Genomic DNA, 13,170 nt, shown 5'->3' with positions numbered 1-13,170 from the left:
ACTACTACTACTACTACTACTACTACTACTACTACTACTACTACTACTACTACTACTACTACTACTACTACTACTACTACTACTACTACTACTGCTGCTGCTGTAGATTCTTGGTACTATATCTATATTTGTTCCTCGTTCTTCGTTCCTAGCACTACTGTATTTAATTCCTATTCCCCATTCTCTATTCCTCATTCCCGTTCCTTGTGCTGCATCTGTTCTGTCCCGTAAGGCAAGAGCCGCGAGGCGCCAGTGGTACAAGGGTATATACAATAAACACAAGGGCATATACAATAAACGTGTGAACGAACAAACGAACGACTCGTCTACCATCAAGTTGAGCCGCAGCGCCCGGGGACAGAAGACATACGGTAATTGTGTTTGGTGATTGATGATCCTGATCCGATCCTGCTACGGCGGCCAGGTCGGGTCGTCGTCTCTGCCTCTACCTCTGCCTCTGAGTTTGCGCAACTTCTTCCTCCGCGTTTGCTCACTCTCTCTCCCTCTCCCTTTCCTTTTCCTCTCCCCCTCCCCTCCCTCTCCCTCCCTCTCCCATCCCTCCACTCACAACTCCCACCGCCAACGGTCGTTCCTCTCGATACAGGGCATCACACCTCACACCCCCAACGGTTGGACCTCTCGGTACAAGGCATCTTTGAGCCCCTGAATGGCACTCTTGATGAAAACAGAAAGCGTGCCCGACACGGCCTGGATCCCATCGGCATCGACCTCCTCGGCGTCGCAGCTCCAGGTGATGGCGGTGGTCTTGTCGTCGACGGGTTCGAGCGCCACGCTGCCGTAGCCGCCCTTGAAGGGCAGGGCGTCCGAGTCGATGATCCGGTACGAGACGGTGTGGCTGTCGGCATCAGACACCTCCAGTTTCTCCTGCAGCACGTTGCCCAGGAACTCGACGCTCCTGACTGCCCCGATGCCCTGGCCGGTGACGGTGGTGCCGCCGATGGTGGGGATCCAGGTCTTGACTGCCCCAAAGGCCGACACGACCGCCCACACATTCTCCACGGGGAGCTTGAGCGTGTCTTTTTCGCGGGCGACGAGGGTTCGAGACATGATGGACTGTAGAACTTTGTAGAACTGACTTTGTAGAACTTTGTATATCTAGTTCTGGATCTTTGCCTGAGTAGTAGTAGTAGTGGTAGTGGTGGTGATAGTAGTGATGGTGGTAGTGGTAGTGATCCGGGGAATGGTGATCCGGGGAATGAAATGGAGTAAAATTCCCCGGACCCATCGATGGATCTTTCCTTCCCTTTATATTTACATGATTGCCTGCATTGTCTGTATTGCGCAGTGTTCGCTCCGGAGCATCTTGTATCCGCTAAACCATTGTTGACCGGACCGACGGGGACGGACTATCTCCTTTCTCCTCCTCTCTCCTCCTCTCTCCTCCTCTCTCCTCTCTCTATAGGAATAGTAGTAGCCCCTCACCACTCGCCTCGCCTCGCCTCTCACCTCTCCTCTCGCCGTTGTTATGTAAGTAACGTACTGTTGTGCCGATGTTATGTATCGGACGTACTGTCATGTCGCTGTCACCCCTCGCCGGATTCGCCGGGCCGAGGTAATGTTCTTTCCATCTACCGTGGTGTGTGGTGTGTAGGTTGTGCACAGGTGTGTAGTACTTAGTACTAAGTACTTGGTGTACTCGTACCGTCTTGAGATGTGTCTGTATACGGTTGAGGGATGAGGTTGAACGGCATGCCTACTCTGAGCAGGACTGATGACTGATCCTGCCAAAACAAGGTGGTGAGTTGATCACTGATCCTGACCAAAGCAATGTGGAATCTACTCAATCATATGTAGAGTATCATCTATCGGTCTCGTCTTCGGTGCTACAGTGCGTACGTGCGTCGGGACCGATAGATACTCTACATAGGAAAGAGTAGATTTGGGTCGACGCAACCGATTGGGGAGAGAGACGAGACCAGTTCAGTTCAGATCAGTTCAGTTCAGGTCAGTTTAGTTCATGCCCGAGACGAGACCAGTCAGTTCAATTCAGGCCACTTCAGTCAGTCATGCCCGATATCGATCTACAAAAACATGCTCCTTGCCCACAAAGCACATCATGGAATTCGGCCTCATGAAGCCACTGTCCTCGTCCCTCCTGATCTCCAGCCGGGCGCGCTTGGCCGTGTCGTCCGGCTGCGGCGGGCGGGAGCTGAACCAAACGGCGGCGTACATGTGAATTTTATAGGGGGCGTCGACTCCTACGGCCTTGGGAGCCTGATCCTGAGCCTGATCCTGATCCTGATCCTGATCCTGATCCTGAGCCCGCTGGCTACTAGGCAAGGCCCACGCCCACGCCCCGGCCCCATCCTCCGCCAGCTTTTCCGCCACCGGCCCGTCGTACGGGTAGTTCTGCACGTACTTCAGCACGCCCAGCGACGGCGCCCAGCGCTGGGTCAGGGCGGCGTGCGAGCGAGCCCAGTACTCGAGGCTGCGGGTCAGCGCGCCATCGTCGCCGTCGACGGTGAAGGCGTCGGCAAACACCACCGCCCGCACCACGTGGTTGTATTCCGAGGCCACGAGCGAGTCGGGCGACCCTGGCAGCACAAACGGCCTCTCTTCCACCAGGCGCATCTGGCACCGGCCCAGGTCGAGGTGCTGGCTGCCCACTTGGACCAGCGCCTTCCAGGCCCGCGACCCCGTTTCCGACCCGTAGTTGGCCAGGAAGTCGGCCTCGACCCCGTCAAAGTGGAACTCGTCGACAATGTCGTACGGCGCTTCCGCTTGCACCAGGTTGGGCCGCATCGCTCGCAGCGAGTCGTCCATCGCGCCCGGCGTCCGGTGGATTTGCACGTATTTGATCAGCTGCAGTCCCGTCTGGAGAGATGCCACCTGCGGCCCGACCTCTTGCCGCCACACCTCTTGAAACCGCTCCGTCGTCACTCCCGGTTGCTGTCGTAGAGCTCGGACGATTTTGATCGGCATGGTGGTGGTGGTGGTGCTGTTACTGGAAACTTAACTTGTTCCCACGTTTAATTCAGTTCAATTCAGTTCAGTCGGAGCATGGCATCTAGCCAGATCCTACTGGAGAGTAGTGGGAAAGCCCCTTGGAGAGTAGTAGGGAAACCCATCGACTTCCCGTCCAGGGCAGGGACACAGGGACACACATCACATATAGGCTCCTAATGCTCCTAATGCTTCCTCGTCGGGCTTAATGAGCAGTTTGATCCGAAGCCGTCGGGAACACAGCTGTGTGAGTCAACCCCGCCACTGTAGAGAGTTCCCCAGAAATCCGGAAGCAGAAAGCAGGGTTCTGAGGAGCCGGAGGCTTAGCCAATCAGCCCCGCGTTTCGCAATGGCCTTGGCCTCGAGAGCCTTGCCGGTCGGGACATATGCGAGCCGAGCCGGTCCCGTTCGAGAGGTATAGGTAGAGGGTTGTGAGTGAGTCTTGCAAGTATGTCCCTACCGACAGACAGACATCAACCGTCGAACCTCCGCTGGGAGAATTTTTCATACGAGCAGAGACCTGCTCTTCCCTTGCAGCACATGTCCAGCTGGACCCAGAAGAGAGAAGAAACCACAACAATGATGGGAGAAATGATGAAGAGAGAAGAAACCACAACAACGACGGGGCCATGACAAAGATTGTGACACCGTAACCATAACCATGAACCATTCATTGCAAGCCACTCGCTTTGCTTTGATGTGGCCTGCCGGAAGCATGGCTCGATCAATTGGTTTAGGATGTGTTCTCGGTCATGACGGCGTCGTGGTGGCATATCATAGTTCAGCATGTTGGCTCCCATGTCCAGAGCCTCAAGACAGGTAGGTAGGTGATCGTGTGGGGGTTGGGTACGTCCAAGACGTCGATGTCTGCGGCCGGGATGCTTATCAGTAGGACGCTCATTGAGTTCCCATTCCAGTTCCCATTCCAATTGTCCATATCAGAGACATACGACATCACGCTCTGACAGCGGCCACGGCCAGCCTGGTCAGTAAGCGGCTAGACCTAAAACAGCCACGCGTCCGGAGGTTGGTAGGCTCAGGGGCAAATACTAGTGGTGGTGGTGGTGATGGTTGTTTGATTGATTGAGGTAGAGTACTCCGTACTCCGTACTGTACATGTATCTTGTATCTTACGACGAGCGAACGGCCTTTGTGGGCGATTTGTGATTCAAACTGGAGGGTTGTGCCATTGGCGGCTTACCCATTCGGCGGAGGCAGGTTGGTTAGTTGCTCCTTGACTTACTTGTTTGTTGTACTCCGTACATGTACATGACGAACTCTTACAGCGATGCCATATGTATGTTACTCGGTACACACCAGGTCCAGACACTGAGACACTACAGCGATGCCATATGTACTCCGTACACCGTACCCACCTGGTCCAGACACTAAGACACCACGCTATGTACGGATCCGGACGCGAATGCGAGTACTCCATATTACTTGTATACAGCCCCCAAAGAGGACCCCAACCTCGACGGAGTACGCAGTATGGAGTTTTGAATCCATGTGTAGGGTGTAGGTCGAACTCCATCCAATTCGAGGAATTCAATTGGTGACCGACCGTTGTCGATACGGAGTCGACATTAGGCAGTAACAATAGTGGTATCCCTACTTGGTACCTGACAAATAGCTAGGAATTAGTACTCGTACCTGGGGTGCCTGAGAAATAGCTAGTAATTAGTCAGGGGAAATCAATGTCCTCCGTACTCGGTGCTCCATTCTCCGGTCTCCGTACAAGGTTCAAAGACCGGACGGTCTCATCATGACTACCTTTAAAGACGGTCTCATCACGACTACCTAGTATTATTGGATCATCATGTACCTAGCATTACTGGGTGCGCCTACGAGTGCTCCGTATTCCTACAGCAAGACTACTATACTATACTAGTATAGTGGTGCTCCTAGGTGCTCCGTAAGTCTCCCAAGCAAGGCACCACAAAGTACGGGATAGGAACCCGTAAGTCTCACAACCAAGGCACCACAAAGTACTATATACGGGACAGGAACCGGAGATGCGTTGTGACTGGATACATGCATGGTATGGATACTATACTAGTATGGGGAGTTGGAACGGGATTCGACTTGGACTCACGATCACGGCGAGATGGGTTAAGGGAGATCTTGCTCGTTCGTAGAAAAGGGAAAAGAGAAAGGGGAGGGGAATGAATCCTCAACCTCGACATCGGATCCGAGGAAACTTGCACGAACAAGGTCTTCTTTGCGGTCTGGGCTGCGGGCTGTAGTAGTCATAGGCGAGACGAGGAAACTCCTTCCGAATCATGTTGTTTTCAGACTCATCGGCGATCCTCCTCCTCCTACTACTGCCGAAATCGGCTGTACAGTGCGCAACTTGACTTGGATAAAAGTTGTTTCATGAAGGATTCAAGTTCCAGTTCCAGTTCCAGTTTGGAGTTTGGTATTCGAATTCGAATTTGCCACGGGTATCGAGTATCCGTACGGAGTACTGAGACTGAGACTGAGTACTGAGGATATAGTACTGTGTGGAACTGTAATTGGGTTCGATGGACCAGCCTGGCTACATTTATTGTACCTTCAAATCCAGCCTGGAATATCAGTGCTCCGTGTCAACACATCTCAGACAAAGTCAGTCCAGTGCAATCCGGCCGTTTCGTTTCGTTTCGTCTGGTCTGCTGACACGAAACAACTTGGTCCCTTCCTTGACGGCCTACTATACTATGTATGTAAGGTAGTGATGGAAGTGATGGAAGTGATGGAAGTTATATGTGATTACACATAAATGTTATTTTCGCAGGAAGTTATATCTGATTACACATACACATTGTCTTCGCAGGGGAGCAAACTTGACACAGGCTTCTCCAGAAGGTTGATGGGCTTGTCCTATGTTGCCACGGGCACGGCCTACGCCCGTAGGACAGGGGAACCATAAGACATTCCTGAAAGAAAAAAGAGATTGCGCAGCGCATCATGGATGACAATGACGGAGCTACTATGTATCATATCATAGGGACCGACGGATATACATACGGATACACGCAATGCTCTGCATCCGTAGATGTAGAAGATCCTAGTATAGATGCCGTAGTACTTGAGTACTCCGTACTTTGTCGTTGCATTTCATCACCCTTATTGCTCATACACTTACATACAGACCGGCTCAGTGTCACCGGTTGCCTAAAAGAGATTTCGCACCTTTCTTTCCTTTTCCCGGGGCCGGCCTTGACTTCGTCTCTGAGAAACTGGAAGCCGGTGCCATCCCTTCGCCCATCATCCAGCATTTGCACTTGCACCGGCACCTGGGTCAACCCTGGGCCTGAGCCCCATCCCAGATGTACTGTACATCCCAACTCCCTTCCCTCCTCCTTCCCTTTCCCTGCGCCCCCTCCCACTCTTGTGTTGTCCTGGGCAATCCACATCCACTTGGGTCTGGTTGGTTTGATCCTGATTCTAGACTTGTACCTGTACCTATATCGCCGAGACCGTCACCGTCGTTGTCTGCCAGATTGCTTTGTCACTTGAGCCATCGTGGTCATGTTCGTCGTCGGCCGAGCGACCTCGATCACCGGTTTCGGACTCATCGCCGTCACGGCCGGCATAGATTCGAGTGGTGCTCAGCTCGATCTCATCGGGGCCGGCACCTCCCTTGCCCATGGCGTATTGCCGGTCGGTCAGATTGCTTCGATCGATCGAACTGCCAGGCCCCGTGAGGCCCATCTTGGACGACGGCTTCGTTTTCTTGGCCGATGAGATGTTACCGTAGCCTCGGTGCGCCGAGTATTCGCCAATGATCTTGGGAGCGACCCGTCGGAGGAAGGTGCGGAGGTTGGGGAGGCAGAAGCAGATGACGATCAGGTTGGCCTCAACCATTCTATACACAGGTCAGTACAGCAAATGAATACGTTGTTTTCCGGTCTGGTCCGGTCTGGTCCGGTCTGGTCTGGTCCAGTGCACAGATATCGGGACTTGAACTTACACCCATACGAAAGGGATTGATATGGCGTAGGTCTGGTCCACGTTACTCAACATTGGCACCATGTAGTAAAGCCGAACGACGCTGGTCACAAACGTCCTAGTATTCCAAGGCAGTGTTAGTACATGGCTTCGCTCGACCAGACATGCCAAATCAAAAATAAATCAAAAATCCACTGGGAAGGGCAGGGAAAGAAACCTACGCTGAGCCAAAGGCAAAGACTCCCAACAAAGCGAATTTCTGCACCGTCGGCATCTGTAGCTTGACCACCAGGGGAATGGGGAGCAGCAAAATCATAATGTCAGTGATGGCATTGATGGCCGCGTTCGCCAGATAGATGGCCGGTTTGTCCACACATTTCCCGCCGGTGATGGTAGGATCCCAATTCTTTCGCACCGGCCGGCAGGGGAAGATGAAGGCGAACATCAGAGCGACGCTGTACGTGGTAACGATGGCCATGTTGATGTAGATGGCGATCTTGAACCAGCGGATCGGGGAGAGGCGACGGTAGAGGTACAAGATGGAGATTTTGGCGAACCCGAGGCATGGCACATAGATGATGGAGACGCAGGCGGTGACCTGGAGAATACATAAATGGTCAGTCAAGTCTAGTCCATACTAGAGTATGGAAACAAAGTCAACTTGAAGTGACCGTAACTTACAAAGGAAAAGGTGTTGAATTTGTCGACAGGCACTTCCCATCCATGCACACCCGAGGCCTTGATGACCCATGTGTCTGATCACCCGTCACCATCAGCATGAGTTTTCTTTTAATTGCTGGAACAATTCACAATTCCATGATGGGATGGCCACAAACTTACAGAGACAGATTGCCTGGGTCCCAACTCCAAAGAGCTATATATATAGATATATAGTTAGTGCTGCCCTGGCCAGGTGGGTTGGGCTGTGTGTTCATGACTAGCAATGGATGGTATAGTCATTATAGAGAATAGAGACGAGGGATCGAGGAATCAATGGATTTCCTTACAAACCCGAGAATGAGAGTAGCTGAATTGGAACCAGGATGTTAGCTATAGTCGCAATACATGCAGACAGACGATCGATATCCCGACTGGGCATGGGAAAGAGGAATACCACCGCCGCTGAGGGAGAGCTTACCATCATCCATTCCAAAATTGCGCGAAATAAACACCTTTGTATAGATACGGATGCTCAGGAGGATGGTGGCGAGGGTCAGACCAACTCCCGACGTCCAATAGCCCTGAATGTGACCGGTTTGATGAGGGTGTTCAAAGTCGACCTTGTAGCCTTCCGGCGCGGGCAGGTATCCCACCAGGGTGCTGTTTGATGCGGACATGACTGTCTGTGCCGGTGGCGGGTGTACCGTATCCGTGTGCCGTGTCTTCACTTCAGAAAGGGTCGGCTACCAGTGGTGACAGGCGTCTGGCGTCTGGCGTCCGGAGTCTGGCGTCTGCACTGCCCAGGCCTGGGACATGCAGTGGAAGTCGGGGTGACCTTGTCGAAATGCCAACCACACGGGCTGGGCTTGGGCTGGGCGTGGGCTGAGGCTGAGCTCAATACAGCAAGCAGAAGTGGATGTCAACTCATTGAACTCTCGGGAGAAGCAGAACAGAACAGATTCAAAGCCCTGATCCCCGCCGCGGTCTCTTGTATACTATATGTACCTCCATTCGTCCAACACTCGATATAGGCCAGGGGCTTAGGAGGCTCTCTAGTTGGGTTCGAAGACCTCGCAAAAGGCTCTTCTTCCCTCGCATGTCCCATCTACAGAGGAGGACTCTCCTCTGGGATTTTCCGGGAGCAGTAGTGTTCCCCGTCCTAGTGATTAGTGTCGTGTTGTAGTGTCTTGGACTGCAGCAAAGCGAGGACAATGGGGCTTTGGGCACGGCGATCATTCTCCTTCGTAACAAGAATCATCCCCAGAAGAATTCCTAGGCATCGCCTAGAGCTAGCTCGGCTTTGAATGATACAAGTAGGGCTTAGGAAGGTGAACTTGAAATTGACTATCGCGTGGAATTTTCTTGTAGCACCCGCGGGTATGTGACTGGCGCAGCCGGACGACGAGGCGTTGGGCTAAGGGGGGAGTCGGGGGTTTAGGGGTCCACAAACGGAGTAGGGACAAGGGACAAGGGACTAGGAAGTACTCCATACGCATTCTGTACTTTGTAAATGTACGGTGTAGAGTGTAGAAGCATGTATGACTAGGAAAATTTGAACCTAACGGAGTAGTCCCACGAATTGATCAAGGTCCCTGGTCCTGGTCCCTGGTCCCTGGTCCCTGGTCCCTGGTCCCTGGTTGACATCCTGACATCCTCGCATCCTGGCATCTATTCATCCACTCATCCAGTCATTCTTGCCATGCCCTGCCATGCCCAGCCTGGGTGGAAACTAGCGGGACTCTTTAATCCCTCAAAGGGGAATTCCAGTTTCCAAGACAAGAACGTGGCTTGGCCGGGGTGGACCAGCTCGAGGGTTAGATTGCAGCCAGCCGTGCATAGAATGCATGCCTCGCCTCCCCTCGTGGCAGAGGGAGTGTGTGTTATGGCTTGAATATATGGATATTGACCATATAGCCCTCTGCCCTGGGAGTGCTGGACCATGTACAAATAGCAAGAGCAGGAGCAGAAATTGCATCAAGTTGTGCTACCATGGCTTTAGCCTGGAGTAGAAAGCGAGAAATTGGCCAGGCAGGGAACGTTTCGATACTAGCATGGTTCGCTACACTGTTCGCTACACCGACTACTGCAGACGAGGCCCAAGGGGCGCCACTTGGGTTGTTTCTCAGGCTCAGGCTCGCCGCGCCGTCTCCCTGCGAGGCGAGCAGCAGCTACGGCTTACTTAAATGGGGCCTAAGGCCTAGTACTACTACTAGTAGTTAGTGGCCAGCAGTGGCGCTTCCAGCCGGCGGGGTTGAAACGATCGCCTTGCCATTTGTGGGGATTTCCGGGGAATTAGGGCGCTCTCGATGCCTGACAGCCTCTATACCAGCGTAGACTGTAGACTGTAGACTGTACTCCATAGACTGTGATTACTCCATGGACTGTAGACTATAATCCTCTGGTATGGCCGCTGGATCCCCCAGTGCCTTGGTCTCTGGGTTACCTAATTAGATACATCATCCTACCAGTAGAGTAGTGCTGTGCCTGGACAGTGGCTGGGCAGTGCCAGGGCTAAGGCTACTACCCCTGACCGACCGTCAGGTACCAGGAACCAAGAAACCAAGGAACCAGGGAACCACGAGTGCTAACTCCTCCGTACCATGTGGCCGCGTGAGGCCTTCTTACTACTATCATCCACGTTTGCATTAGTGTCTCACTCCAGGGGCGACCTCTGGCCGCACTAGGGTCTAGACCTAGACGCTGGACAGCATTGTTCCTGGCCTGCCATGCAGCAGAACTAGTTGGGGCTTCTAGCGTTACGGACCGACGCTGAAAATTCAGCTGTCATCTTGTCATCTGTCATCATGCCACATGTCCAAGCGGATGGGTTGATTTCAGATCCCCTTCTGGTCTCCTTCTGATCTCCTTGTCATCTCCTTATGATCTCCCTCTGATCCCGTCTGAGTCTCGAGTTCGAGTGTTGAGTCCCGAGTCCTGAGTCCTGACATCGGCTGCAAATCACCTGAAATCAAACAAAGGGATTTCATTCCGGCTGGAGCATCGGGATCAACAGGACCCGTACCCGTATACGGATCCTCAATTGGTACTGGGTAGTAGTACTGGGGACCTACTACCTATGTATATGGACGGTGCTGATTAGTATGATCCTGCATTCCTTCCTAGCCTTGACTATGGATCTTCTTTCCTTGTTCCTTGCTCACCGCACTGGGGGCCTTGCCACCGTGGCGACCGTTGAAGCCGTTGCAGCCGTTGGGATCTCTATACGGAGTATCCGTACACACTCCCACTACACAGTCCAGCTTCCAGTGCCCGGTTTTTTCCAAATTGCCCGACCAAAACCGAGCCCTCGTTGGGATTAGTGAGGTTGTATTGTATCTCGTCTCCCTGACTTGCCATGGAGATAATCTAAGACCGACCTCAGATTGGCAATTGTCGGGACAATTGGCCCTGACGGGCCATCTTTGTACCTGGATCGGTCGGAACAGCGGGCGGGCATCAAATCTCTGCGGTCTCCTTGAGGCAGTATGCATGTTATTACCGACGAAATATATATTTCACTCCTTCCACGGCCCCTTCTAGAAGTTCTCCAAGACAGCCTCAGCCCTCAACCAGCAGCCAGCCAGTCTTCAAGATGAGGCTTCTCACCCGCAGTCTGCTGAGTATATCAGCCCTCGCCACTCTCGCGCAGTGTGCGCCAGACGTCAGCCTCGATGTCGATGTTGATGTCTCGCTCAGCACTGCCCATCTGGACTGTGTAAGGAAAAGAAAACTCTACCCCCTACCAGCCATGGTCTCAGCCTGGGACTTAGACACAGCTTGCTAATACTCATCCCCCGACCTAGTGTGCCAGCCTCGTCGCTGCCGGGCTGGGAGACCGAGTGGTCTACCCCAATGACACCAACTACATTCCCTTGGTGGATGTACATTGGTCGTGGGTGGCTCGTCTCGAACCCAGCTGCTTCGTGCTCCCCGAAAACGCAGCCGAGGTGTCGAAAGTCGTGACGACGCTGGTGGGCGACAACCGGTACGAAAAATGCCAATTTGCGGTGCGAAGCGGTGGCCACACACTCTATGCGGGAGCGGCCAACATTGTCAACGGGGTGACGGTCGACCTGAGCAAGATCAACGCAGTTACATACCATCCGGAAAACAAGACGGTCAGCATCTATCCCGGAGCCAGATGGGGCAAGGTGTATTCCACCCTGGATGCCCTCGGGGTCAACGTGGCCGGCGGCCGTGCGGCCAGCGTGGGCACCGCCGGTCTGATGCTCGGAGGAGGCAACTCGTTCTACTCGGCCCGCGCCGGCTTCGTGTGCGACAACGTGGTGAACTACGAGGTGGTGCTGGCCAACGGCCGGCTCATCCAGGCCAACAACAAGACGAACTCGGACCTCTTCCAGGCCCTGAAGGGAGGCTCCATGAATTTCGGCATCGTCACCCGCTTCGACCTGATGACCCTCGAGGGAGCCGACCTCTGGGGCGGTGTGGTCACCTACCCCAACAGCACGGCCGACCAACAGATCGACGCCATCATCAATTTCGGCAACAACATTGTCAACGATCAATACGGCTCCGCCATCACCATCTTCCTCTCCGCGTCCGTCAGCAACACCACCACCGTGGTCAACGCCTACGATTACACCAAGCCCGTCGTGAGACCCGCCGCCTACAATGATTTCCTCGCCATCCCGGGAAACACTTCGGACTCGATGCGCATTACCAACATGACCGATCTCACCATCGAGCTAGAGCAAGCTCCAGGTTTCCGGTATGACCTCCTCTCCGTACCTTGCTTGGCCTTGGCCTTGGCCTAGCCATTTGAAATCACTTGATGGATGCTTTTGCTGACATGTATTAGTGACACCTGGCTTACCGGCACATTCAAGCCCACCAAGGGCTGGATGCAGTTGGCCCTCCAGCAGCAGGCTATCATGTTCGATCTCCTGTGGGAAGCCAGACCTCACGGAAACTTCACCGTGCAAACCCTGTTCCAGCCCATCCCGACCATTTTCTCCAAGCACAGTGTCGAGAAGGGTGGAAATGTGTTGGGCCTGGATCGCTTCACCGACAACTTGATGTGTATGTTTGATGCCTATCCTATCCCATCCCTACTCTACCATCTGGCACGCTTTCTTCGTCTGGCCACTTGTGGCTTGCGGGGATGGGAAGAACTTGAAAACCCCCGGATTTGAGACCACATGCTAATGACGTTTCCCACCTCTAGTGTATCAACTGTACTTTGCATGGCACGGCGAAGATCAAGACGACCTGTTCAACGGCAAGGGACACGACGCCTTCAACACGGTGGTCGATTACACCAAGAAGCATAACCTGTACACCGAGTTCGAGTACCTCGACTACGCCGACATCTCGCAGAATCCCCTCAAGGGTTACGGTTCGGCAAACGTCAAGAAGATCAAGACCGTGGCCAAGAAGTACGATCCGACCGGCGTTTTCCAGACCCTCGTGCCCGGCGGCTTCAAGATCTCGAAGGTGGCTTGAATCAACACAAACAACTACTAGTCATCAGTACTATGTAGTTAGTCGGACTTCTCAGGTGCCAGGACCGGAGATATTCAGACGATACAGATGCGGACTCACTCTCAAGGAATCTTTAGGAGGTGCCCTTCCGTTTCGAAGGTCTTGACGTCG

At 53.4% G+C, this 13,170-nt stretch overlaps 4 protein-coding genes across 4 annotated transcripts; 1 reads left to right on the top strand and 3 right to left on the bottom strand.

Annotated features, from left to right (window-relative positions):
* Positions 1-615: 615 nt before the first annotated feature.
* Positions 616-1,068, bottom strand: A1O3_08162 (uncharacterized protein; the record flags this gene model as incomplete). Its single annotated transcript, XM_007738261.1, has 1 exon — positions 616-1,068. The coding sequence occupies one exon, from the start codon at positions 1,066-1,068 to the stop codon at positions 616-618; it is 453 nt and encodes a 150-aa protein (XP_007736451.1).
* Positions 1,069-2,025: 957 nt separating this feature from the next.
* On the bottom strand, positions 2,026-2,943 carry A1O3_08161 (uncharacterized protein; the record flags this gene model as incomplete). The annotated part of the gene is made up of 1 exon (XM_007738260.1): positions 2,026-2,943. The coding sequence occupies one exon, from the start codon at positions 2,941-2,943 to the stop codon at positions 2,026-2,028; it is 918 nt and encodes a 305-aa protein (XP_007736450.1).
* Positions 2,944-6,411: 3,468 nt separating this feature from the next.
* On the bottom strand, positions 6,412-8,234 carry A1O3_08160 (uncharacterized protein; the record flags this gene model as incomplete). The annotated part of the gene is made up of 5 exons (XM_007738259.1): positions 6,412-6,814; positions 6,920-7,015; positions 7,119-7,495; positions 7,579-7,652; positions 8,036-8,234. 5 exons carry the CDS (start codon positions 8,232-8,234, stop codon positions 6,412-6,414), a joined length of 1,149 nt encoding a protein of 382 aa, XP_007736449.1.
* A 2,915-nt stretch (positions 8,235-11,149) lies between these two features.
* On the top strand, positions 11,150-13,020 carry A1O3_08159 (uncharacterized protein; the record flags this gene model as incomplete). Its single annotated transcript, XM_007738258.1, has 4 exons — positions 11,150-11,272; positions 11,361-12,286; positions 12,377-12,597; positions 12,743-13,020. The coding sequence occupies 4 exons, from the start codon at positions 11,150-11,152 to the stop codon at positions 13,018-13,020; spliced, it is 1,548 nt and encodes a 515-aa protein (XP_007736448.1).
* Positions 13,021-13,170: the final 150 nt, after the last annotated feature.

This window comes from Capronia epimyces (genome assembly GCF_000585565.1).
Source record: "Capronia epimyces CBS 606.96 chromosome Unknown aczIQ-supercont1.7, whole genome shotgun sequence".
Lineage (NCBI taxonomy): Eukaryota > Fungi > Ascomycota > Eurotiomycetes > Chaetothyriales > Herpotrichiellaceae > Capronia > Capronia epimyces.
Note: the sequence above shows the minus strand (reverse complement) of the source record. Positions and strands in the feature narration are given on the sequence as shown.